The 27,892-nt window shown below is 32.8% G+C and overlaps 2 protein-coding genes and 1 long non-coding RNA gene across 4 annotated transcripts; all 3 read right to left on the bottom strand.

The window, feature by feature from the left end:
* Positions 1-163: 163 nt before the first annotated feature.
* Positions 164-5,481, bottom strand: LOC130656309 (pleckstrin homology domain-containing family A member 2-like). The gene is made up of 7 exons (XM_057459143.1): positions 5,336-5,481; positions 4,624-4,725; positions 4,303-4,440; positions 3,676-3,738; positions 3,228-3,396; positions 943-2,246; positions 164-771 (listed from the first exon to the last, which is right to left on the bottom strand). Exons 1-6 carry the CDS (start codon positions 5,435-5,437, stop codon positions 2,149-2,151), a joined length of 672 nt encoding a protein of 223 aa, XP_057315126.1. The 5' UTR covers positions 5,438-5,481; the 3' UTR covers positions 164-771; positions 943-2,148.
* On the bottom strand, positions 5,336-27,584 carry LOC130656308 (dipeptidyl peptidase 3-like). 2 transcript variants are annotated; one of them, XM_057459141.1, is made up of 17 exons: positions 26,500-27,584; positions 24,352-24,441; positions 24,089-24,226; positions 23,909-23,983; positions 23,594-23,687; positions 18,419-18,552; positions 18,094-18,224; positions 17,220-17,278; positions 16,686-16,880; positions 16,487-16,593; positions 15,498-15,590; positions 15,213-15,275; positions 14,780-14,904; positions 14,466-14,586; positions 14,141-14,320; positions 13,085-13,235; positions 5,336-6,246 (listed from the first exon to the last, which is right to left on the bottom strand). In XM_057459141.1, the coding sequence occupies exons 1-17, from the start codon at positions 26,767-26,769 to the stop codon at positions 5,981-5,983; spliced, it is 2,292 nt and encodes a 763-aa protein (XP_057315124.1). In that variant the 5' UTR covers positions 26,770-27,584; the 3' UTR covers positions 5,336-5,980. The 2 variants fall into 2 exon arrangements, with proteins under 2 accessions (XP_057315124.1, XP_057315125.1); XM_057459142.1 differs by lacking the exon at positions 5,336-6,246 and adding an exon at positions 12,332-12,565 and having other exon boundaries at positions 26,500-27,581.
* On the bottom strand, positions 7,186-9,840 carry LOC130656311 (uncharacterized). Its single transcript, XR_008984896.1, has 3 exons — positions 9,747-9,840; positions 9,427-9,577; positions 7,186-7,263 (listed from the first exon to the last, which is right to left on the bottom strand). It is a non-coding gene; the product is annotated as an uncharacterized LOC130656311 (long non-coding RNA).
* Positions 27,585-27,892: the final 308 nt, after the last annotated feature.

The following is a 27,892-nucleotide window of genomic DNA, read 5'->3' as shown; positions in this document are numbered from 1 at the left end:
CTGACAGGATGAAATCTAACCTCGTCTCCAGGGCTCTGACGAGAAGACTCCGTAATATTATTATTATACTATCACGGAACCATCCCGTCAAAATATCGTGGGCGTAAAAGAGCCCTGGGGAAGAGATTGGAGGGAATCCACAATATAAGTAATTCAAACGCAATTCTCTCTTTTATATTTATTTGTTATTTTATTATCTACAACAAAATCATGAAATGTAAATGTTAGATTTGTTATTTATATTGCTAAAAAGATTCTTAAAAAAAATGATTTTTCTTGAAGGTTTTAAAAAAATTGTAAAAAAAATTATCTGCAGCGCTTTCTGTAACCTGTCTTTCTTTTGCAGCAACCAAGTTTTCTTTACTTAAAGAACTCTTATGCCTCTGTTGAAAAAATCTTAAAGGACTTTAAGCCAACATATAAACGATCAACAAAATTCCATGGAGGCAACGAAGCCACTTGTAGCAGATACTACCCAATAACGCTTATTCTGAAAAAACATTGGATCAACTTTTTTATAATATGTTTTCGTTCCGTCTTTATGATAACACAAATAAAAATGTTGGTCCATGAATTCGTTGCCCATTTTTTTCGTGTCGTCGTATTCTTCTTTGTATACATCTAAGCCTTGATACGTAGCAGGAATGTCGTTTAAACCGCTAACATCTCCTTCATCGTTCCAATAAAATGTCCCCCATGATTGTCGCCATGGATACCAAGTTTGGGCAGAAGTAAACAAGAATAGAAATGTTAAAACGCGCGGTAGCATGGCTGAAACGAAAAATAAATTTGCTCAATTTGATCGATGAAATCATGTTAACATTATATAAATAATCCGGATATTTTGAAGAAGAAGGGGATAATGGAAGAAGAAAAAGAAAAAAATCATCAATAGTTGAAGGGAAAGAAATAAGCTTAAGAACACAACAAAAAAACACCAACCCTTCTGTAAGAACACTATTTTAACTTTTCGTGCACTTTTCTCTTTTTCTCACAAAAACAACTTACAGCTGTTTAGAAAGTTTTATTTAAACTTTTAAAAATTCATGACTATTCATATCTTTTATATTTCTTTTTAAATGAAAAAAACTAATCAATTCAAAATGGTAATACGAAATTATGAGCATACTAAATCGACTTGGAAATAACGGAAATATTTAATTCGTGTGTTTTAGTGCGATTGACCAACACGGAAAACTAAAAGGTTTCAAGCAAATTTCTATTTTTTTCCGCGAAACACGATGAATGACACTAATTGTAAGAAGCTCCGACGATGAAAATATTGACTTCGTGACGGTATCTATTTTACATTAGCCGATTTAAACACATTCCACTTTCGCCAAGTAAGAACTGAGCGTCGCCTACTTCAATTGCGCCGCGTAATTGGTTTGTGTTTTATACGTAGTCCATGGTCCTTAAAGTCTTACCAAACATGCAAAGAACATACAAAATTATAGATTGTTGTATTTGATAAAAACAATTTATAATACAAAAGATAAATAAATTTTGAGCTAAATACAGTAATTCGAAATTAGAAGAGCTTCTACTTTCCATCGACATTCGGCGACTGCGGGTGAGTTCAAGCAGTTTCAATATATTTAGCATACACGCTTTTTTATATAAGAACACCAAAATCCTAACCAGGCTTGTCATTCTTATTTCTCCATTGTTCTAAACAATAGACGTTTTGTTTTTGACCTGATATCCCTGCCTGATATTCTTAAAAAAGAAGCTGATTATGACAGAACGACAGAACGTAACATGCGCTGGGAACGAGGTTGGGGTATTTCGTCAGATGTCAGACACCGCTTTTTGTAGCTGATTGAAAGTTTTGTACAATACAAAACACAAAGAACGTATATATTCTCAAAAAATAGAGCAAATGTAGAATATAAAATATTAACATATAAATATACAATGCATATCAACATTAAAAAATATTGCAAAAATCAAGTTCTGTTACTATCTATGAATTGCTTGAGTGGTCAAATGAAAAGATATTAATTCAACTCTTCTCTAGTCACTGCTTAGTGTGACTGTACTGATGTCGGACGACTGTATCTTTCGAAATTTCAACTAACCCTACAGATATTTTACCAGCACGAACCACATTAATTAATTCTTAAGAAGGACATTCTTGATAACAGCTCAATTGAATGGCTTCATACTGTAATCGGGTGGTGGAGGAACAGGAGGAAGGCTCTCCTCAGCAGAGTATGGAGGAGGTGGGCTGTAGTGTTGACATACTGAAAAGACAAAATTAAAAACAAATTTAAGAAGATCAGGAATAGCAAAAACAAGACTAACACTGGAGTTTTTTTAAACTTCGATTATAAATTTCAAACTAAATATCGGACTGGCAAATTCCCGACATTACCAAGATTTAGAATAAACAAAACAGTATGAGAAAGTAGAGATTATGTCCTTTCACAGGACATAACAACAAGCTTCAAGCTTCAAGCTCTATCCTTAGGCGTTATTGAAAACAGACAATTGGAAATCAAGAGTAAACTAGATTTAAATCCCCAAACAAATTCTTCAAAATTAGAAATTAGGCTATTTAAAAAAATCGGACAAAAACAATTGGGAAACAGAAATTTTCAAGCAAGCATTGTATAGTTTATCAAAAAATGATTAGGCGAAAAGTTCATCGTCCTATTTCTCTGATTCAAAAAATTTAAAACGTATACTGGCGATTACACAAAAACACAAAACAGAAAGAAATTTACTGACATTTTTGCTATTTTAATTTCCATGACGACAAACACATAAATTGTATTCTGTTTAAAGATTTTGGCCTTTTAATTTTCACTTGTTGTATGTACGTTTTTTTTTACAAGAAACATGCGTTTTAGACTCAGCCTGTTTCTTCATTTTAAAGAGATTTATACAGTACATTATACCATTAAATTTTTCTTCCGTGTTTCAAATATTTTGCGAGTTAGTTAGTTTAAATTACCTTTAAACTCACCGTCAAGTTGTGTTTCTTATAAAAATTACATGTAGTACGTAAAGTGGTACATTTCAACACAACAAAAGATCCTGAGACACAATGTTTTTTATTTGTGAGAAAGAGTATCTGCTGGAATATTATCCTTGAATATTATTGTACAGAAATTAGGAGCAAACATAGTTAAAAAAATTATGACGAACATTTTGCTACAAAGGGCAACAAACATCACTAAATAGGGTGGCATGGTATTCAATCACTCAACTAACTATCCTACCATGTGGTGTGTTGCACGTTTGTGCTGTGTGATGAGCTTGATGCATCAAATCGCGATACGGTGAGGGTGGGAGTGGCGACACTGGCGGAAATGGAGATGGTTGCATTTGCTCTTGAGGTGGTGGAGCGTGAATTTCTACGAATGCCTCATCCAGTGGAATTGTTGGATACTAAACAAATGTTAAATTATTTTTAAAAACATTCTTCCGCAACATCTTCCTTTCGCGTTGTCTTAGGAGATGACGTTTCGTTGAAGCCAATTGCATTGCGGAGAAAGGGAAGGAAGCAGCGGTTTGATATCAGCAGTTAAAGAAAACATCTGATTTTGTAGGGCGTTTCTCCCCTTTTTGTTCCCGATTTCAGGCCATAAAAGGAAATTTAATGCATAAAAATGCTTTCCTTAAAAATAAATCCTAATCATTAAAAAACACAAGTATTTGATAAATCACCTGTGTACTATCTAACATGATTGGTATTGGAGACAGAGATTGCAGCCAACTGACCATATCCTCCTTAAAAATAACAACAGAGAAACTATAATCAATATGCGTCAGGTATAAAAAAAACCAGTTATTTAAATAAATAATATATTGTTATGGAGCTTCACACGGAGAACACTAATCTCTTAAATAAGGCCGTCCTTAAAAAAAATTCGTTTGACCTTTTCTGAACGACCTTCGTAATTTCTCGCCGACCAAAAAAAGTTTGGGTCGGGATTTATCAACATTTTTTTATTTTTCCAGTATTTTGCCGATTTCCATCCCAAAAAACAGTTAAACTACCGACTCGAATTAAATCAACATAAACTAACATAAAATAAAAAAGTTACAGTTTTAATGTATTAACACGTGATACACAGTATAAAACACAGACTCACAAACCACAGAACGAAACATAGAACATAACATATAGTATGTCAATTAAGAAAACACCTTGATTCCTACGTTAACAAAAATCAAACGTTAACAACGATAATCGTTTCGCCAGAACTTTTTTCAATGGAACTTACGTTCTATTCACGTTCTGAACAACATTCAATTACACTAACATAGGTATATGCACATATAGCAACTTACAGGACTGCTTGCTTGACAGTACCACACTATTCCACTTTTAAGAAGAATTTCAAACACGTTAACTTTTCCTGGAAATGCTTTACTTGGTTTCACTTCACTGATTTCACCTCGTGTTACAGTAGCTAATGGTTTGTGAGTCTGTAAAAAAATCATCACTGTTCCAAAAACATTTCTCGTAACAAATCCCCATCCATTAGGCTAGTTTTTTTACGCAAAAAATACCCCAGGGGCTCAAGAGACACTGAAAAAATACAAATATACAATTTAAAAAAAATATACTAAAACATTTTAGTATATAGAGTATAATGAGAAACATCATACATGTTTTGTTTCGAAGTAGTGCAAGTATGTTCTTTCCAGTTTGAAATAACGCTTTCCCCAACCTGAAAGTACATTCTTGTATTTCAGGAGTTCTCCTTCTTTCTAAAGTAAAAGACAAGAAATATAATTAAATTTTAAAACTACTTCATAAAAGGTTTATCATAATTATTAAACAGCTATCCCAGTTGTTGTTTTTACCACGGGTAGTTAACCCCACTTCTAAATACCCCTAAAGTTTCTTTCCACTGCCTAAAAATTTGTACTGTTTAGAGAAAAACTGGTTACTTTAAACTGAAAATAAAAATAAAATTTCTCTGAGTTCTATAAATTTCTTACTCTCTCTTTCTCAGCTTTTCCATTTTCAAATCGAAAAATCAAAATTAAATTGTTAAATTTTAATTGTTATTTAATTGTTACATGAGAAACAAAAAAAGGTCCTCACATACTTTTTTGAGTGGCACTCATTGGAGACATCACAGAATGCTTAATTTAGTGGTGTACTCCTCATATGCTTTTTTGTAATAAATATTACATACGTAAAGAGAAAAACATCATTTTAAATAAAATCTCTACAAGGGGAAAAAGATTTTACGAAATAAATTTTTTATCAATTTTAAGTTAATGCTTTGCTCTTGGAAGAGCATACCTTTATGGGAAAAGAAGGGGAACTGATTCAACACAAAATGCTTATAAGAAAAATAAATATGCTCACTTTGTTTACACCTGATGAGCTAGGCATGACTTGAACAGTTCTTGTGCATATATTAGTATGTGTTATTACTTGTTGTTGTGGCTGTGATGCTGCAATGCCCATTTAAGTGTACATTTTACTCTTTTCATGAATTTTTTAATTCTAAAAATGAAGGTTTTTAATTGTTTTATTTCAGTAAGCATTGTAATACACTATCAGTGGTTAAAAGAACAATCTCACTCGTTCCGTCAAGATTATCTAAGAAAAAACGGAAGAAACGTTTGTTCAAGTAAAAAAAGTGTGAGCTCATTAAAATACTCATCAACTATATATCCAACATCACTAAAACTTTATTAACACACAAACACAAACAAAGGAATTAGAAAGGTTTAAATGTATGTAATATTCACTTTTGCTGTTTATAACCCAATTTCAGTATACAATCATAAAAACAATAATTTGCTGAAATGTTCATTAGACTAGATTAGAATTATAAATCTGGTATTCTTTTAGCAGCATGACAATTATACCACTTTTTGTCTTTGGTGCTTCGTCTGTTTACTCCACAATATATCTGTGATCTCCTTTTTGCCAAAAACCACATAATATGTAAATAAAATAAGTTTATATATAATACTTGCTACATATAAACACTATTTTACAAAACTATTTTTCATTGAATAAGTACTCCCGATATTGCTGTTCAAATTTCTTTCTTTTTTTAATACTTTCTTCACGGTTCTTCCTTCGTCTATCTGCAGTATCTGCAGCAAAACATTTACTAAGTTCATATTTAAGATCATTGCACTTGCCAAAAAACTTTCCAATTTTATGTTCTTCGTGACATTTCTCAAACAGTTTTATGATTTCAGCACAACTTTGATGTAGGTGAGGAGCAAGTGATGAATGCATACCAATAAGTTTCTTTAAGTCTAAATTAGGAAAGTTAATAATAAAGATGCCATCAAGCTGCCTCCCTAATCAATTGATTTTTTGGCTATTCAACTAGTGATTAATATCCACAAAGCAAAAACAATTTTCTGAAATACTTTGAAATTTTAAGAAATTAAAATTATTGCAAGCAAATGGTATGGTAAATTTTCTATTTATTTGATATTGATAAAGTTGTTTTGCGAGTGGTATACAGAACCAGGATTGCGGGACTCAGCGTATAGTGGTTTTCCCTGATTGCTGCTGTAATGAAAATTTAGATTATGTTATAAAATGGAGGCAAGTTTGGAATTTGGTACAACAAAATCTTTCTAATATGATATAAATGCTGCAATGCAGATAAGTAGATATATGTACATAAGGATACGGCAACCCTCTTTTGACACACTCAGTATTATCTAAAACATTTCCGATCATTTTTTTGAAAACAGGTGTTTTAAGATAAATTCTCTATAGGATAATGCTTTTCAAATAAAATAAAAAAAAATTTAAAGAGAAAAAAAATTCTAAACTTAAAAATGCACTTAAATTAATGAAGCTATTACAATGCATCTATAACTTCAAGGCCTAATAATTTTAAAACAGTGAGGTGGTGATGTCAGTCATTGTTTAATGCACAGGTAATTAGGGACAACCTGGGACTTAATTGGATAATTCTCAAACTTAGGTCCCCGAATTCATTTCGGAATGGATGGGTTACTAATGTTATTAAAATTAAAGTGACAGATCTTTTTCATTTCTGAGTTGATTTTCCATGCATCTTATCGACTATTTTTTTAATATTTGCCTAATCGACCTTCAAAATAGCAAGGACAAGTACATTTAGATCAGAAGAAATGTTTACTTTAAAAAATCTATTTTAAAAAAAAATACAGAACTTTTCCAGCAATTCTGAAAAAATGTATATAAATAAATCTCACTTTTGTTTTTTTGTGATGGGAATAAAACTTTCTACACTTTCTCATAATGGGATAAAGTGAATCATCATTCACTTTCATCTAGAAGAAAAATTATTGAAAATAAAAAGCAAAGGGGCTGGTAAAAGTACCCCTTTCTTAAATAGGGTTAAATAAATACTGCAACATAGAAACATATTTTTTAAAAAACAAAAATTTTCAAGCCTCATATAAAAGTTGAAGTTTTTGACATGTTAGAGCAAACCCTTTTATATTACACTTGCATGACTAGGTGGCTTTCTTGATGTTTTGGCAATAAAATTGGCACTTTTAGAAATATGAGTAAGATTTGAACGCTTGATATGTTTTTTCTCTCAAAATTTGTTATGAGAACTTACGCCCTTTTCTGTTGATTTGTTTATAAAAGAAACACAAGAAAATTATCAAATTTTTACAATTATATACCATGTCTGAAGTCCACACACACATAAAAACCCAGTCTAAGAAAACACTTAAGATATTGTTCTGTTTATTTGTTTGTTTACAAACTTATCACGTTTACAAAATTGTTTATAGCATTAGAATTCAAAGCAAGTAAACACAAATGCCTGGTTTTAGCCCCTTCTTGTTCCTACTTAAGCAAACGCACAACGGCCCCAATATAATCAGGACAGGCCAAATTATGTACGACAGTCTAATATTATTGAAACTTATAGAACAAACATAATCAGGGCAGGTCGGTTTGTGTATACAAAATTTTTATATCATTTCTCACTTATAGAACTAATATAATCGGCCAGGCCGCCTTATGTGCGACACTTTTATGTTATTCATTACTTATAGAAAAAACTCAGGGCCAATCGGCTTTTATATCATTCGTTATCACTTCTGGCAAGCAAATAGCCCTTGTGACAAAGTTGTTGCTGTTCTCAAAACGAATTTTTGGGACTCGCAAGTTTATTTAATAATTTTTCACCAAACTTAATTCCTGCAAAACGAATAATTTAGGTCATCCCAAAATTCCTGCGAAAAAAAAATGAGCCAACCACCCATCCGTAAAATCTACTTCTGTGAAATTTAGTTACTTCAAAGTATATTTTGTTGAAATGCACTCAGAAGAAGAGTTTATATTTAGAAATTATGTTGAGATTTTTTTTCGCTAATGCCTAGTTTTCAATGGTGATTTATCCCGCAGAGAAAAAAAAGCACGAAATCCATCATTCTGTAACAATAATCCCACGTTTCATTCACAAAAGTTCGAAGAAAATGCCAATCGTAGTCTGCATGGCCAGATATTATATCAGCGTTCATAATCCGGTCACCACGACGAAATAATCAGGGCAAAAAAAACAAACTTGGGACATGCGTACATAATGCGGCTGTCCTGTTTAAAAACAGGCTGTTTTTGCAATCTAGGAAGAACAAATACGCTTGACCTGAAATGAGTATTAGGCCCTCCTGGGGAAAAAGTTGAGCATCTATATTATAATACCCGTATATGCCTGTCCGTCCGTCTGTCTGTCACACAAAATGGTAACTTAGCTGCGCAAGTAGTGAGAAGCATGCAATGCAGTATAAAAAGGACGGGAAAACGGGTGGATTTTTCCACGGGATAACGACTAGTATTTTTCTATTTGTTTTGTGTACTTTTGTTGCACATCAAGGTATAGACCACTTTTCACACAATATATATAGTTGTTTTGATTTTATTTTGAGAACAATAGGTATGTGTGCACTTTTGTGTAGGGGGCCTTCGAAATTTTTTTTCGGGCCCTGTTAGCGGGATATCACTGCTAAGGGGGGAAAGGGAGCTGAAGTTTGAAAAAAAATCCGCTGGGGATTGGGAAATTTTAAAAATTTGTTTGTGGCCTGAAGATTCTTCGTCGTACGTGAGCATAATTCCTCTTATCATCAATTCCGATAACTTTTATCTACAAAACATGCCCCAGAACATTCCAAGATTTATCCGAATGTGTGTATTTCACGGACCGAAATCCGCTAAAAGAAGGAGGAGGGGTCTGAATGTTAGCAGCAATAGCTCGCTAACGGGGCCCGAAAAATTTTTTCGAAGCCCCCTAGCTAGGTAAAAAAGGGAAAATGGCTGTTAATAAAGATTAAAGATTTTTTGGGTAGAAAAAGAGCCAAAAGGAATTGGAATTTTTGAGACGGATTTCTTTAATTGCTGTGGTCTGTTGTTTATATTTTCTACCTAGCTAGCTAGCTAGCTCTAACAGAAAGGTTTCCACACATGAAAAAACCACATACTTTTTTAAATTTGGCAATTCAATTAACTCAACGATGAACAGTCAATAAAAACGTCTAATTTGCCCTGCCCGAATGCATGAAAGTTGGTTGGAAAAATAATGGATACTGAGAAAGTGTGTGCCAAGCCAAAAGCATTGTATTTTCTCTTGACCTAAAAACAATTTTCAAAAATAAAGACAACCAAATATGTATGGACTCCAACGGTGCCTATGAAGCGATATGGTCAAAAATTTACTACTTGTCTGACAAGTAGTAGATTTCGGGTCTCCACTAGTGATGTCCAAGATTGTGGTAGAATCAAAGTTTTTTGACGAACCTACCTTCACTGACAGCTTAGTCTACCATATTTGTTTCAGAAATTTTTCTATTTCAAAACGTATTCCGGATTCTATCACTCTGTGAATCTGAAAAAATGGCGGATTTGTTTATAAACACAAAAACCAACGAAGTAAAAATAGGGACAAAAATCATGAAAAGGAGATTTGTGATGGGTCAGACTACCTAAATGGAAAAAAAATTCGATCGCGAATTAAAATAGTTTTTTATATTTCACGAGAATTTAATTTTGTGAATAGATAGTTCAATAACTTTCGCGATAATTTAATTTATTTTCGCGAACAGCCAATCACTTTCACATATTTACATCGTTAATGTTTTATTTTACGCACAACATTACAACTGCTCATTAAACAGTTTAAGATCAACATCAAGTGTCGATATCAACAATCAAATTCATGGGAGGAATAGTCATCTCTATCATTGACCTAAGGGTTCTCAGGATCTGAGTAGACTGATGACTGCGCACTCTCCAATTCTACAGTTGCGAACGTCAGCGAAAGAAAATATGACATCTGTTAATTAGCAACATGCGGGCGGGAGGGGTAAATTTACACATACACAATGACCCCAAATTTTGCCAAAACAAGCTTTCGAAAAAATGAATTTTGCAAGAACTTAGTTTCGTTAGTGACGGAATCGACAAAAAACCCAAAAAATATTTTTGCGAATAGCGAGCGTGCCAATAAGGCCTTAAAATCTGCAAACAAGCGAATAATAATTCTCACGAAAATTGATTCCGTAAGGGTAGTTGCGAAACACTGTTTTAATTCAGGAGAAACAAAAAATATGTGGCAATTTCAAATACTGAAATCAAATACAGAATTCAGGAGTATTTTTATCCGAATTTATTTCGCTTCTCAAACAGTTTCTATCTTCAACCAGTAACGTATGGACGATGCAGTGAAATCTATTAAACACTCCTGATAGACTGGTTTTGAAGATTTTCTAGTAAAATACACGGAGCACGTTGTTGATGATGTGATACTGTTGTATTAAAGAAAGCATATTTTCGTCTTAGTGGTAAGTGAATAGAACATATTAAAATGTTTGAATCCATCCGAACTAAGATATTATCGTATTACCAGTGTTGTCAAAAGTATTCGAACAGATCATGTTGCAGCAGATTGCCACTTGAACGAAACACTATTTATTTATCAAATCTAAAAATCTGGCTTTCGCAATGACAACCAATTTTACTAAAGCTTTGAAATTTAGTGATGAGTTTTATTCGTGTAAAATTTCATCTTGGGACGATCAAATCAAAAGATAGATATGCTGCATTAGAAACGATCAAACAATTTAAAGAAGTCCCGTTTTAACTTCAATTATTTTAATTCTACAATGCGAAGTTAAACGTTTGCAGAAATTAAGGAAAACTTGTGCTAGCTTTGTTTATAAACATTCTACAATATGTTCTTAATTTTAATTTGGTATTAATAAAAGAAAGAATGATGTATTCTTACATAAGTTAGTTTACAAGACCTTATACTATTGCACCTAAAAAACCCACCGCTCGACAACCTAGACCTGAGATATTTTTTCTCTTTTCAATATCCGGAAGGCGAGAAAGAAATCTCTCTGTTTCTGTCTCGACGTCCTGATATCAAAAGGAGAAAAACCCTGGGGTCGAGGTTGACTGCTACCTAATTTGAAGAATACTTATCAATGAGAGTACTTAAAAGCTCCAAAGTTATTAGAACGTTTTTAACCACGCTGCAAGTTGTTGGAACGACTTTTTAACAGATGTCAGAAAGTGTGAAACCCTTGGTACCTTTATGTTTAAAAAATATTTTTAAATGTCCATGGCACGTTATATTTAAAATAATATTTTTTTTTCTTTCCCCTATTCTTTACAACGGACCTTCATATGGAGTATATTTAAATTCGTACGTTTCTCTAATTTAACTTTGTGCTGAAAGTAACGCTGATCTTAAAGTTATAAAATTTTTAAAAACTCAGGAACTTTGGTGAGAAAACCATGTGAAAGTAGATTTTGATGTTGTATGCAATAGCTCGCTTCTGACTAAATTTTCAAAATGTGAATTTAAAACGTTGTTCTGATCCGTCCTAAAATTAGAAAAGTCTGTGTAAGGTGTGCCATACATATTATAGTTTAAAAACATATTTTCATTTTATTCAATCTATAATAACGTGTCTTTCGTGAGTTTGGATTTAAAACTAGTGGTTTGGCAATCATGGCACATTTGATATTGACAAAAAAAGGTCAACGTTATAATGGAACATAATTGGTTGGAAATCTATAAAGCCTAAAAAATTATATATTAAATCTGAACAGATTTTTTTGCTACGGGAGATAAGCTTTTAATAAAAACACAACCCGAGGTTGTTGTAACAAAACTATTGTAAGCAAAAAATACAAACTGGTTGTACAAATTTGCCTGTTTACATCGAGTCAATGTTGTTCTTCCACTAATAAATTATGCCACTCTTAGACACGAGAACATGTGTGTAGCAAAAAAAGTTTCGCTTCCGCACGCGTGACTAAGTATTTCAGATTTTTATAATAACCAATTATTGGAAAGGCAATATAAAATAAGTTCTCTACTTCAAATTCAATATGTATATTTCTAATAATCAAGATCCTCCTACGAGCCATGTTGATAAAAGTTTCAACTTGGCGTTCTAGCATATTTGGAGTATAGTTTCTAATATTTATGAAAAGAAGATTCAGCATTCCATAGTTTTTCTAAGTCGTTATCATGCTTTGGAAAGCGTTTGGTGAAAGACTCTATTAATGAAGAAACATTACCAGGATACTGTGTCAACTTCACTTCGTCACCTGAAACAGAGGCGAAGAATGGTAGCAGACATGTAGAAGTAAGTAAGTCAGTTAAGCCGGTAAACGAAAACTTTTAGGCGAGTGTGTCATTTGAAATTCTACTGTTATACCAAGTAATATCTATCTGTCTATGCATAGTTACAACTCGTGTTTGAAGTGTGTTTGAAAAACGGCCATAAAAAAGTATTCTAATTGTGTTTAAAAAATATTTCAAGTTCCCGTGTTCCCTGAAATTGAACTGAGGTGATTTTTTACATAAAAAATTAAAAAACCTATATCTGCGAGTTGCATAATTTACCCTAAACAACTCAACAGATCATATGATATAGTTTGTATACACAAAATTTGTATCTGCACAAATAATACGTCTAGCTTTTTATGCAGACTATCTAAAAAAAAATGAAAATTTCAAACGCAAGTAGTAAAATGACTCATAGATAGATAAACCATGCCTTTTCACAAGTCAATAAACCATGCGGGTAAAAAACATTCTAACGTATTAACTTTTACAGCACCTACCAATTATTTCTGTATTAGCTTGCACAAACATTCGCCTCGGTTGCTTTCTTGATAACACTGTTTCTCTCATGGCTAGCATATCTTCATTCACCGTAGAGTATTTCTTGTACAACTCTTGGCCTTTGTTGACATCCGCAGTAGCCTTGTATAACTAAAAAAATAGGTGTAGAAAAGAAAATGTTGACTTCTGAGATTTAACATGTAAGTTAAAAAACCAAATTGTTTGAAGTTGATCATCATCTTCCCTTACAAAAACATGAAAACATGGTGCTCATTTAAAGTTTTGTTTTTAATTTTAGGAGGCCCAAAGTATTTAAAAGTGTTATCCAGGTAGTAAGTGAAAGTATTCTTACATATTTAACAATTTTGTCGTATCGCCTAGAAAGTTACCGTGTAAGTATTCGTCTGACTGGCAGGACGAAATATCAAGAAATTCAAGGTCATTACATTAGAAAACTGAAAAAAACACAATTTCCCTAGCAATCAAAAGACAATCTGTTTTTCTTTTGTTGCCATTTTAAAATAATTCCCCCATGGATAATTGCCCATTGAATAACTACTCCATATATTTATACCGTCTGAATTTTTAGCTAGTGAACAATTTTTCAGAAGCAATTTACACTACAGGTGTTCTTATTACGTTCTTAACTGAGTACTTCAAAAGCTTGCAAACTGAAATATTTAAAAAGCTTTTTACAGTTCTTCTTCACCTGAAAAACTTGAAAATAAGAACATTTTGGTGGCGATAGTATTATTATTGCTGTTATTCTAGGTATAGGTAGAAGTAAGCTGGTGAATGGTTATTAAGTTGAAATTAGCAAAGGCCAATTGTTCGGGGAAAAAGGCCATTTATCCAGGGGAAGGGAGGGGAGAGGGGGTGTTTGTCACCTTTAATGCACGTAGCAAAAAACACTGACAATATGTACAATTTTAAGCTATCAAGGACATTCTACAATTACAACCATTCACTTCCACTTTAAATATTTGCGTCGCGTGTACAGTTTGCAGTGTCGCGCTGCGTGTACAGTGTGCCGGCGTCTCTTAAAACATTTTTACCTGCAGTTTTTTCAAGAATTCAGCGATAGCATTTTTTCCAGTTGTCTTAATTTGGTCTTCTATTAACACAATTCTTAAATCCGGTTTTCCGTCTTCTCCTGTGGTACGTTGTATAGTAACAAATTCGTTTCCAGCCTCCATAAGTACTTGTAAAATAACAAAACGAGCATTCATGTGAGCCTAAACAAAAAATGTTTCAAAATACAAGACAAATCAAAAATGGCTCTACATCGAAATTTTCATTACAACAAAAAAAGTAATAAACGGAACCAATCAAAATTAACGCCACGCACGCACAACATTCATTCCAAAGAGAATAACACACCTGTTTCCACTCCTTGGTTTCTGGTGAGTAAAATTCTAACCCTAACAGACCTGCACGGACCATATTCAACCAATTGATGTAAGTTATCTTCTTTGCTTCATCACCTTCGTGACCAAAAGTTCTAAAATCAAAAAAATAAGTGACGCGTTGTGTAACCTTACGAAAGTTTCTGTTAACACTTTTTATTAAAGAAAATAGTTGAGAAAAGTGGGTAACTAGAAATGTCGAGTTCGTCAATATAAGCCTAAAAAGCTAGGGTCTGTTTCCCTTCTGTTGTTCCAATAGTAACTTCAGTAAAATATACATCCTCTTACCTTAAAATACCTTCGTCCAGACACAAGTAAATTCCCACGCACTCTGCACGGCATTCTTCATAGCTAGAACCCATTGCACTAAACACTGTATCCCAAGTCTCACCAGGATTATACCAAGATGTAATCTAAAAACAACAAGAAACACTAAGTATATGGATTTAGTTCTTACATGGCACCATTCGTTTCTTTACTGGATCTCTCTTTAGCAATTAGTTTTTTTGGAGCACCTTATAACGTCTATAATGTAGTCCAATCTGACGTTGTAATCACTACATTTTAATCACTGTCACTACACGAACCAAAACAACTGATCAACGACCAAAGAACAAGAAGATTTGTTGAAGAGTGCGGGGGTTAGGGCTGGTGGGGGTTAGGGCCGGTGGGGGTAAAGAAGGTTAATATCACGTTCTTCAATGATTGTCTCGTGTCATACCTTTTCATTTGTTTCCAGATGCTTCACTTGATCCACGTCAAAATTGAAAGTACCATCTTGGTTCTAAAAAATGATAAAAAAAAATACAACGAAAACGGCAAAATCAAATTGTTGCATAAAATATTATCTTCCAAATTATGCTGAAATGTAGAAATTAAAACTGCATTTTTAAATCTTAAAACAAATATATGAACACCATTTAGGATAGGAGCAAAAATGAAAACATATGTGTTAAGAATCTTGTAAACAATTTCCAGAAAGATAGTTGGGGTATTTAACTGTTACCTTTTGAAATAACTTTCCGCTCCCGTGTCCCAACAACTCATGCAGACCAACTTGAACTTCAAAAGAAGGTGCTTTATATTTTGAATACAATTCCTGACAAAAAACAAACAAAATAAAGACATCTTAACACCTTATACCCTCACATAAATGTTATTCCAGTCTACCAGCTAATGTTTTGATAAAGTTATCTGTAAAACACCAACCCTAAAATCCTTATAAGTTTTTTTGAACCTTATCAGTCGAAATGTTCTTCAATAGTAGAGATTCTGCAAAGCCACCTTCGTTTGAATATCTTTTTACAACAATTTTACAATCAAGGCTATTTTAAACTGCTTTTTAAACTTCTGTTTCCAGAAGGGGCAAGAGAAGAGTTCAAAACAAACTCATTTAACATAACTTGTCGTAGTATCCACAACTATTATTATAAGAGATAAAACAACAGTCAAGTATTCTGAACGTTTTAACCCTGCTAAGTACTTCCATTTATATTCATAAGATTTTAAATTAAAAGCAGACCCCGTACTCTAGAAATGCAATAACGCTTTGAGGGATTTATCAGCTATGTAGTTATCATTGAGGGGCTGTTTGTATGTAGGTGGTCTGGTCTGAGTCGACTCACTTTCCAGGCTGGTTTTTATGTTTATATGCAAAGAAACTATCTAGGTTAGGCAGGTTGTAACATAAAACAATAGAAAACTAAAAAAAATTCATAACAAAAGAAATTGATTACCTAAACAAAAAAAACTCCTTACCTAAGTGGGGCTGGTTTGGCCATCCAGGATCTTGGCATATCAAACCAAGACTCTGCAGGGCAAGCTGGCTGCCGTTTCATATAAGCTGGTTTTATTTTCAATAAAGGTTTATTACAGTAGCTGAGATCCCGGCTAACCAAACCAGTTTAGTCAACTGGCAAAGCTCGGCTTATAAACACACCCTGATACAGGGGTGGAAAAAGTCTGATTGTTTGTGGTGAATTTCTGTTAGCTTACCTGATTTTCTTTGTTAAGAAATGTCACAATTTGATCTGTTGAGTGCGATTGAAGCACATTCCCAAGAGAGACGTTTTTAAATCCTTCATTCTGTCTAATATCGTCGTCTACGAATAGGAAATGTAACAAATCCAAAATACAGCATTTCTTAAATTTTAATGCAAGGGTTTAGAAATACGAACAAAGGAAAGAAACATACAGTTTGGGATGTTAATTCCTGCAGGTATACCACTTCCAGCGAAAGTTAGTACATCCAATGAGGTGAAGTCGGGACGTAAAAATGTATCCTTTTCATACTCGGACGGCCAAGGAAGTAACTTCAGCAATTCTTCTGCATTCTCAACTAAGATGCCAAACTTTGCACTCATAGCTTTATTAACCATGGCAACAAAACCTAAAAGTAAGAAGGCTGATTACACTAAAGCAGTGCTTAATTATTTTTCAAACACTGTATATTGTATTTCAGGTACTTAACCAGAACTTCAAAATTACGGATGCGGTATACAGACCTTTCTTGTGCCCTGTAAGATGCTCAGGGACAAGGAGGGAATAGTTTGTGAAAAGGGCTTACAACATTTACATAAGTCTGACGTCTATCTTCAGTAAAAGTAAAAAATGAGCAAAAAACACTGTAATGGATAAAGAAACTTTTAATTTGAATTTTTAAATCACTACAGCATATGTATCAATGAAAACAGTAGGGAAAACTAAAACATGCAATCTTTTTGAATACCTTCAAATTCACCACGGACGCCATATGGATCACGATAGGATTCAATGAAACCAATATAACTACAAATAATTGTATAAAAAAAACTTACAATGAAGTATTCCTCGTAGCAAGAAAAAATGTTACTCGCATGTTACAAATTCCATTGACAGAGAATTTCTATGTAGTACTACTACATCAACTAAAATAACTTTATACAATATGAAATTTCTGTTATGTTGACAAATATATTCAAATAGTAAGATCTATGGGATAGACAAAGAGGAGCGAATGTGAGATATCACACTTTTTGACCGATGTGGTTGACCTAAATGATTAGCCTTTTTACTCATAATAACCACCTTGCGTACAATTGAACGACATATTTTGCTATTATTTAAAAAAAAAATTTTTTTTTGCAATAGAATGTCAAGTAAGAACACACCAAAAGTTGAAGTAAATAAAAATCCTTACCCCTGGCAAATTTTACATACTTTACGATTTTTAAGCCCTAAATTATTATATTTAAACTTTTCTTAGATAAAGACACTTTATCTCAACTTTTTTAGATAAAGACACTATATTTTGGCGTGTTTTGCCAAGAGCTATCTTATTTCGACTAAGCTTAAATTTGAATTTTTGTAAATAGAACATGAAATTAAGCAGGTTTTATTTATACGGGGTAGAGCTTAGAAAAGAATAAGAGCATAAATACTTCTTAAATTCAGTGCATTTTAGAGATTCTTAAAATGGCATTGTAAATAAAGAAATTATTTGCTATGTTCTATAAGATCATTCTACGAGACGAGTCATTCTTGTATTCAAAATGTTGTTGACTAGTAGGAGTTTCAGGTCTATTTAACTTACGTTTTAATGGCTGGACCTTTATTTAACTTACGTTTCAATTACCGGACCTTTATTTTTTATCCAATATCTGGAGCCATCCTTATGGGCATTAATACTTCCAAAAGTGAATGCCTTAATATAATATTCAATCATCTGGACCTCATTTTCATTAGCAGCGTATTCCTGTAAGAAATATATACAAGCCTTGAAGTAACAGAACTAGCACAGTTCGCTATAATTTTGCAAAATATTCAGTTGTTATCTGTTGTTATCAGTCATCAGTAAACAGGCTCTAAATTTAGCCTTAACTTTATGTGAAAACTAACACTTAAAATTAATTGTTACTTGATACTATCGTGCAACTCAGAAGATAATACCTTTGCCTTGTTTAAATAAGTCACTGTGCGCTGTAGCAACTCAGAATAATCTCCTCTGGTTACTTCCACTTTAAAATCTTTAAATGTGGAACATCCTAAGTGCTGGTGTACGTCGTCATCTTCACCAGCTTTCTCTATAAAAAAAATATAATAAAAAATGAAGCTGGGAAGTCTGAAAATTAATAAACTAAAACAAATTTAATCACAAAATCAAATATGCTGAAGGGCAGTTATCACCATGTGGAATAGGAACATGGTTTGAAAAAATCCACTTGGGTAGAACAACAGAAAAGATCCATCATTTGAATTTTGGTGACGACAAAAATGACCAGGTGGGTTGACCTAGCTTTGGGAAAGTGCTTCTATTTTGCTTCCATTTTAGTCCCTAGTTAACAGCTCAAAAGACGACTTTAGTTATTTTCATCCTTTTTCAAGTTATATAGCCTTTAACTTAAAAGTGCAATGCAATGACTTCATTAATCTTATTTTAATGCACTATTTGCCCTATTTGCTTGGTACAAAATGTTAAAATGGTAACTTTGCCATTTAGCCACTGAGACAAAATAATATCCTCTATAAAAGTCACACACACGCGCACGGGTAGCCTACATATATGAGGGATACATAGCCCATAGAAAAAAGGAAGTAAGACAGTATTGCAAGTCTTTCAAAGTCAATTTAGTGGGAAAATTACACAAAAATGAAAGAGAAAAAGGTAAAAAAGATTTGGCAAATTTTAAAGCAACCATGAAACCATGAAAATGACATTTGGTGGAAAATATTTAGATATATCCACCGATTTTTTCACGGATATATCTAGGGCAATACTATTTCCCCCACTGGACTAAATAATAAATAAATAATTAAAAAACAAAAAAACTATGACAAATAAAAAAAAAGTCTGTTAGAGTTGAAAAAAATCCAAAATTTTAAGATTCACTTCCAACTGACATCTATTATTTATTTCATTTTGGTTTTCTTCTCGTCATCCAGAATTTACTACAAGATGCAACATAGATGTAGATAGGTAGATATTTTAAGTTCTACATTTTAATCCTCTGTAGAAAGTATATCTGCATAGATGATGGTGATGATAATGAAATTTTAACAAATGCAACCTTAAATTCACTAATTTATACTACTACCACAAAAGTATTTATTAACTGCCTGGATTTTGCAAGGGAGCAATACAGGTTTTCAGACATTCTGATTGGCTTAGCGTTCTTGATGATGGGCCGATATGGAGAGGTATTGCCCACCGTCAAAAAAAATGTAGATTAAAATGTAAACAAGCTTGGGAAAAAAAATTTCAAGAAGCACTGGAAATGATTTTATATCTAACTACTACAATACATTTATCGATAAAAAACATTTTACTGTTTTTTATCGATCTTACTGTACATAGTTAACTATCTAGCTACATTGCCTATGAAAAACGATGAGAAGATATCCAGTTTTATTAAACATACTAAATATAGTAACACAAATAAGTTATTCCTTATTTTCAGACTTAATCCTTCTCTTTTTTAATTACATATTTAATATGAAGCCTGTGTCAATTTTCGTTATAACTTAAACTTTAGTTGCTATTCAACATTACACATTCTTCTGTAAGTGTCAAACATTGCAATGTTTTGTTTATACGGCTTTAGTCAACAGGGACTTTTGAATCCTGCATAGCATGCTGTTTTGAATTTTTATCTTGAGTGTTAAAGAAAGTACTGAAGTATATTATTAAAGTGTAAATACACTAAACAAAACTTTTTTTTTTATTTTTATCTAACTTAGATGCTTAAAAATACAATAATAACTGATTACCCCATGCTGCACTGAAAATATTACCCTTAGTCATTGCACTAGCACGTAGACCTTGGGCGATTTTGATAGTACAGCATAAGGTAATCAATTATTGTTGTATTAATACTAAACCTCTTGGTGCATAAACTACAGTATGCAGAGTTACTGTAACTCTGCATACTTAGTTACATGCTCCTATGATAGATAAATAATTCAAGTACAGGTATCTTTCCAATCTTTAGCACATTTATAATACAGTAATGTATTTCCTTATCTCAAACTAAGTGTTAGCCCTCACTAATTGGTTAAATTTGATTCAGAAATACTTTTGGGCTTTTAAAACACATAGACAAAAAACAGCAAATCAGAAAAATAATACATTCTTTTATTACACATTAAAAAAAATTGAGTTAGGTAAAAGATATGACATAAATCATCTAATAAATGCCCAGGGTGTTTGGCGTTTATTTAAAAAGGGGAGCCTTGATATAAAAAATTTTGTTGTGCTTTTTTTTCTGAAATTACAACTTTACAAAACATCACCAAAAGAGTCCTCATCCCAGTCTTCCTCAAGAAGAATATGAGACGTTTTCCTCTTCACTGTAGATTCTATTGGGTCAATAAAGAGGTTGACTTCCATCTCATTATCTGGATCATTGATCAAGTTTGTTTAATCTTTTAAAAGATCTTTACCTGCTGCACAGGGTTTATTTCATTTGAAACAGTAAATTGTGCCATCTCCTCTTCCATACGCCTTGATGTTCAAGCTGCTGCCATTGAAATTATCAACAAAAGATCCTTGGATATCTTTTGATATTCAACAACTATGTGCCTGGTGGTTGGTTTAATGTTTCCTGCCTCAGTATTTTGGTGAATGCCATTTCGAGCCACTTATAATATATTTAAAAAATCCAGTAAACGTCTGGAACCCGAATGTATCTTGTACATCCACCTGGTAATGACACTTTAACCTCATCATGTGTGATCCTTCAAATCTCATGTGAGCTTTAAAGGTACCCACACAAGACGCCTTTTTCGAAATGAGAATGATCCGATCACTTCCTTATTCCACTCTATTGTAACCTGCTTGTTTATTTAACTATTAGCAAATAACCATTGTAATAATATTAGAAGAGTTGAAATCAATTTTCATAGCCAATTTGTGAAGATGGATAACAAAATAAGGAACAAATGAGGAACAAAGATCTTCCTAAATTTTGGGAATTGTGCTTAACTGTACAAGAGAATTTCTTTTCATCAATTTCTCAAACCAACCACGACTGAATCTTTTAAAGAGTTAACTTTACCACACATCTCATCAAATCGTGACTTGGCTTTGAACATAAGGAGCTTCCAAGAAACGCGAAGCATTTTGCGATACGTCCTTCTAAAATCTATTTCAGCAGCTCATTTCTAAATGTTCATTGGTTGATTTTTTGGCTGCCTTATCAAGTTGTTAACATTCAGCTTTCATTGTTAAAATCCTGTCTTTGTTTTGACACCATTAAGAAATTCTTTTTACATCAATACTAAATTTTATTGCCACATTTTTGTGGGAATTTGATTCTGCAAACTTTATTACTCGCTTTTTAAATTCCATAGAAAAGGAGTTACGTTTCTCTCCCTTGTGGGACATTTCTTGAGAATCGACCATGTTGTTTTACTTTAAGAGAGAGAATGAAATGTTATTTTGCTTTGATTGCACGTTTCAATTTAAATATTTGAATGTAAGATGCAAATTCAAATGTTTTTAATTTTTTAAAAAAATTAAACAATATCTCAATGCAGAGATGGCACAGGTAGATTAACCTTATGGTAAATTAAGCTTCTATATAGAATTAAAACTAGAAGTGTTGTCCGAGGTCACCCCGTTTATAAAACTAACAAAATAATAATAATAATATCTACTTTATCAGACTCAAGTAATTTGGTTGGTCATGTCCCTTTGTAGTTATCAAGTTTGATGTATCATTTCTTAAATGTTGATCTGACAAATTCATAAAGGGTGCTCAGGGTAGTTGTTCTTGTCGCATAAAATTGTTGTTAAAACATTATTAATAATGTTTTGTTCTCACAGTTTTGTATTCATTTTTTCTTAGCATTTTTGTTCAGCAGCTGTTTCTTGTAAATTTGATTTTTATATGCCTTTGGCAACTTGCACAAAGTTAGCAAATAATCCCTTGCTTACAAAAAATCTTATAATGGGATTATTAAGAACATTTTAATGTCAGTTTGACCTACGTAATTAATCAGAAACAAGGCAATTAATACTGAGGGAGTTGCTAAATCACACACTCAGTACTCGGTTTACAAGTTTAAATGTCCCCCACTTGTCTTAAACATGAAAAAAATGCAAAGAATATTTTGGAATAAGTTATGGCATGCAAACAACCACATGGCATCATTTTTACTCATGGTAATTTCTTTGTTTGACCTGCAATTGTGTCGGCAATTGCAATTAAGCCAAACAGGTCTGTGTGAAAAGCGCTTTACTTGCCTTGATTGTTGCTTAGTCGAATGAATAAATGTAACAATTACTGGCACTTAAAAATGTGTGAAGTAAACCACAAAATCGCTATCCAGTGAAAGAAATTACAAGTGCCACATTTAGCACTTACTGCCATTTTTAGTGGTGGCAATGACCCTTTTTGAAGAATTAGAAAAAAAATGTTAGCAGTTTTGTATAGTTAGCAAGATACTTAACTTCATACCTAGATAACCATTGATCAGTAAAATCATGACTTTTTACCAACAGTTGAACAGTTGATAGTCAGAGAACAAAGTCGCTACCTGGCTATATCGCCTGGAGTTTACGAGATTTCAAAATTAAACTGCTATATAGATATATACTATTTATTCTCTAAGTTTACAGTATAGAAATTCTAAGCTACACTGCATCCCTTAATAGTTAAAAAAGCAGGAATGTTCTGCTACAAATGCTTAAGTCAGCATCTTTTATCTTTTGCAAGAAATCAGCAACCTGATTAAAGGTACCTATACACTTAAAAGCACAATAAGATCTTATCTTAACAAAGTCCAATGTTTGCAATTTGCTTCACTCCAGAACAGACTTTTGATATGGAAAAAATAACATATCTTTAGGTTTAAAGGTAAACAGGACATGGCAAGAGGACATTTTTGCTAAATACCTGGACAACTATGATGAATGGGTGTAGTGCAGTGACAAAATATGGAAATCTTGGATGAATAAAAATTAAAAAAAGTTGCATTTGTGCACACAAAAGCAACAACAATATGAACAACAAAATTAAGAGTTTGCTTTAAAGGAGTATATACTTTACGTAAACAATGGAACTGGTTGTTCAGTTTTAATAAAATAAAAATATGATTTATCTATGCACAAGAACAGAAATATACCAGCTCCAGCGGCTGATGCTAGTCGCAACTGATAACTAACAGTTTTATCTTTTTGTGCAACCTTGAACAGACGGGTGTTGTATGGGCTCAGCTTCTAAACATCAAAGTTAAAATCCTGTTTAATTTTTTTTTTATGATTAGTCTAACATAAAGTTAAAATAAGAGACACAGTGAAAAAAAATTGATTAATAACAATTAACCAAGATTTTAGAAAACTAATGATGTCTAATATGCTTTAAATTGATTGTTTCTTTAATGATTTGTGTTAAAATAGGCAAATTTAGTGCTAAGAGTAATGCTAGTAGAAAGACTGACCTTTTCTTGCATGAACTCTTGGACAAAATTTACATCTTCTTCTGTAATATTACTAGAATAATATGTAGAAAGTCCCTAGTAACAATAAAAGCAAAAACATAAAGAGCTTGCTCACAGCAATCATTTTGATCCTTTCTGTTGCATGTCTTTCAGGATAACAAACTTAATAAAAAGCATCACCTTTTTTCCAAGCCCAAGTTCTTTTCTTCTTTGATCCAGATTATACATAGCACCACTGCATCCAACCCATAGCTGTTCAATTAATTTTGTGTTTTTTTTGTATGCTTCACTTTGCCATACTACTGCTTTAAATTTTTCCTGCCATATATAGATAATAAATACATACATGTCTTATGAACAAAAAGCATTCCTGTTAACCTTTTTTAAATAGTCTTTTGCAAACTACAACCTGATACATACTGTATGACAACACAAAAACTAACCTGTGCTATTGCTGGAACTATTTTTGTGTCACCAAACGATTTATAGTTACCCATGTTTGAGTAAAACCCAGCAGCATAAGTTAACAATGCCTAAACAAAATCATATGGAACATTATTAGCATATTAATTATGTTTTATATAGGAGTGACAGATAAAATTGATCCAATTGTTGTTACAAGTAGTAATAGACAATAACAACAATTACATAAATTTTAACAAATTTATCAATATTTTTCTAACCAACACAAATACGAATAGAGACTTCTTCATTTCTCAACTGGCCTTAAAACAAATTACAGACATAGTAGCAGACAAGGACTTACGAATATGTAACTGGTCAATGTAACTTGATAGATAGTTAAAGTAACATTTAACTTTAGAAGGATCGTGGAATCTCTTTATACTTGTAGTGATAATTAAATTTCAAGCATTTTCTTGTTTGCTAATTTGACATTTTTTATACATACTGAAAAATAAGTACTAGTTTGCACTGTGCCAAGTGCAATATGGTGTATATTTTCTGAGTTCTTTAACTTTTGCAGAAAATTATTCTATAAGGCTTTAGCTTATTTTACGAGCCTTTAGCCCTTAATTATAAGTGATCTTCACTAGATTTCACCTAATATATTAGAGATACAGGCTAGTAAAAATTGAAATAAAATTCCAGTATATTCTAGTACCTTTTCAAATATATTTTTCAGTTTTCAAGTACCACAATGATTCGAATTAGCGTACCACATATATTTTAAACAACCTTCTTGCATAAAGATCTACATATAACCATGTGCTATTGAGTGCACTAAATAAATTAGTACTTATTTAAAGAATTGAAGATTTTGTATACATTTGGGCGAAAAATAAAACTTTCTTTCTTTTTTTAACGTTAGCTAAATTTTTAACATTGTTAACATTCCAAGACCTATAAATATCTCCAAATTTCAACCACTTTCCACAGGTTTCGCACCTAATTATTAAAAGTAAATTCTAGGAATTTTCCAGGAGTATTTAGAAGAGCTTTGACCCAGAAAAGCTTCTTTCTAGCAGAAATTCAAATAAAATTTAAGGTAAACTATTTATTAGTGTAAACTTTGACCACAATATTGTTTAAGAGGGTGCGATAAGCCTAAAATGCCTGCATATATAAGGGCCAGTTTAGGTGACTTTTCATATTAAATTGGCGGTTGTCCTTCAAAACCTCCCGCACTTTTCAGAACTCCCCTGGAGCATTCCCGAAATGCAATTCCTTGTAACATACCATGTGGACGACAGTTGGGAGAAAACGCTTTTTTTTCAGGCATTGTTGGGGCCTATGCAGGTTTTTTGGGACGAATACTTGGATATTTTTTAAAACAATGAACTCACTGAAAACGTCCACACTTTATATGGCATATGCAGCTTATCGGTACCCTCGTTATTCCTTACCTATATAGTATGGCTGCTGTTTCCAGCAGATTAATATTTTGTGGAAAAGAATAGTTATGGAACGTTGGAACTGACACTGAAAAACTGTGCTTTGATAAAAAATAAAGGCGGTGTAAATGGTTATGACAATGGGGTGACACCCACTCCTAGAAACCCATTGGAAATCCTGTGATATACTCCTAGAAACAACTCATGGGATGTTAAAAAATGAAACAAAAATTCATGAAAAATAATTTTTTAGAATGTATTTTTGTGTTTTAGGTCTGTTTTTCGTAGTCATGGGGTTATTGAAGCTGTTCACAGCTTTTTGCAGAAGGACCCAAAGTACTGCGTTATGACAAAAGTGGGCAGTGCTTATTTTTACAAGGAAATTATATGGTTATCCCCGCAATTTTATGTCTACATGCTGTAAACTTACAATGAAATAACAAACAGAGCATGCACTGGAAAAAAGCAGCAAGGTGTATTTTTGTTATATATACTATACCATTGTCCTACCACTCTCTTATTCACCCCTTATTTTTGCGACACTTGGTGATATCAAGCAAATTTATATAAGCGTATCCCCAGACTGAATAGTTAACAATCTAGTTAGTGTACAGTAAAAAACACAAATGCAAATAAGACACCAGCAATGAAGTAGATGCAACAACTATTGCGATTTTTTTTGTGGCTGGTCAAATATTTTAAATTTAGTGTATTTTAACAATAACTTCAGCTAGCTACCTGGAAATCATTGTCTGTTATATTGCCATCAGGAACCACAGTCTTAGATTTCAAGGCTTCAAGTCTTTCCTCTGAAAATAATCTTTGCAACAACATAAAAATACCTGGCGATTCTGGGGAAGTTTGTAAAAGAACAATTAATCCTCCCTGGTAGCATGCATTTGACAAATAATGAGCATATAATTTTTCTTTTTGTTGAAGACCCTCAAAGGCAACTCCACATTCAAGCTGGCATACCGGAACAGAATTAGGAATAGTGAACTGGTCCATATTTGCAGCCAGGTTACACTGGGTGACTGGAACTTGCTGGTAAGTGACCTCCTACCTTTTCGTGAAAGACAGCTTTGAGGAAGTTTCCATTTCTTTGTTTCTCAATTCCGAGATATCGCATGCTCTCCTCCACCGTCGAAAAAATGTGAGTAAAAAGTTAAAATCGAGAAACGGAACGCACGCGTCTTCTGCGTTGAGCCAGATTACAGGGCCAGATTACAGGTCCCTGTAATCTGGCTACTTAGAGGCAGAAGAAACACAAAAGACAAAAAAGGATGACATAGATGCAGAGCTTTTTTAAACGAATAAGTGTGTGTCTTAATGCGTACATTTTTACAGTATCTTATACCGGGAGTTAGTCATGCAAAGCGAAGATGCTAATAGCGCGTATGAGTTATTTTTAAAATATATTTACACGCAGTACGAAAAAGCATTTCCGAAAAGACGTGTAACTGTCAAAAACAAGAACCTGTTGAGCCCGTGTAAGACAAAAGGACTCATTATATCCTCAAAGAAGAAGCAAAGATTATATGAAAAGTTTTTAAAAAAGAAAACATACTCAAAAAAAAAGAGGCACAAGGGATACAAAAATTTATTTGAAAAACTAAAAAAAGTTTCTAAAATGAATCATTATTCCATTTTACTTGAAAAGTATAGAAATGACACTAAAACAACTTGGAATATTATTAAGGAAATTATTGGTAAATCTAAAAATGTCAGCAATGATCTACCTAAATGTTTGACGCTTGATGGGAAAATGATAAATGACACAGCATCGATAGCAAATGTGTTGAACGATTTTTTTGTAAACATTGGTTTAAGCCTCTCGGAAAAAAACCCATCGAGTAGTGAGCATTTTGTTTCATATTTGAAAAGGTATGACAGTAGGATGGAAGAATATAATTTAACAATGGCCGAATTGAATACTGCTTGCTTGCAAGGCAACAAAAGTGCTGGTATTGATGAAATGAGTGTCAACGTCATAAAAAATGTGTTTGATCTGATTAAGCTTCCCCTTTTTTATGCATTTAATCTATTTTTAACACAGGGAATTGTACCCGAAAAATTAAAAATTGCTCGAATAACACCAATATTTAAATCAGGAGATCGCACCAATCTTACT

This window comes from Hydractinia symbiolongicarpus, chromosome 9 (assembly GCF_029227915.1).
Source record: "Hydractinia symbiolongicarpus strain clone_291-10 chromosome 9, HSymV2.1, whole genome shotgun sequence".
In the NCBI taxonomy this organism is placed as follows: domain Eukaryota; kingdom Metazoa; phylum Cnidaria; class Hydrozoa; order Anthoathecata; family Hydractiniidae; genus Hydractinia; species Hydractinia symbiolongicarpus.
The sequence above is the reverse complement of the archived record's forward strand: the minus strand, read 5'-3'. Positions and strand labels throughout refer to the sequence as shown.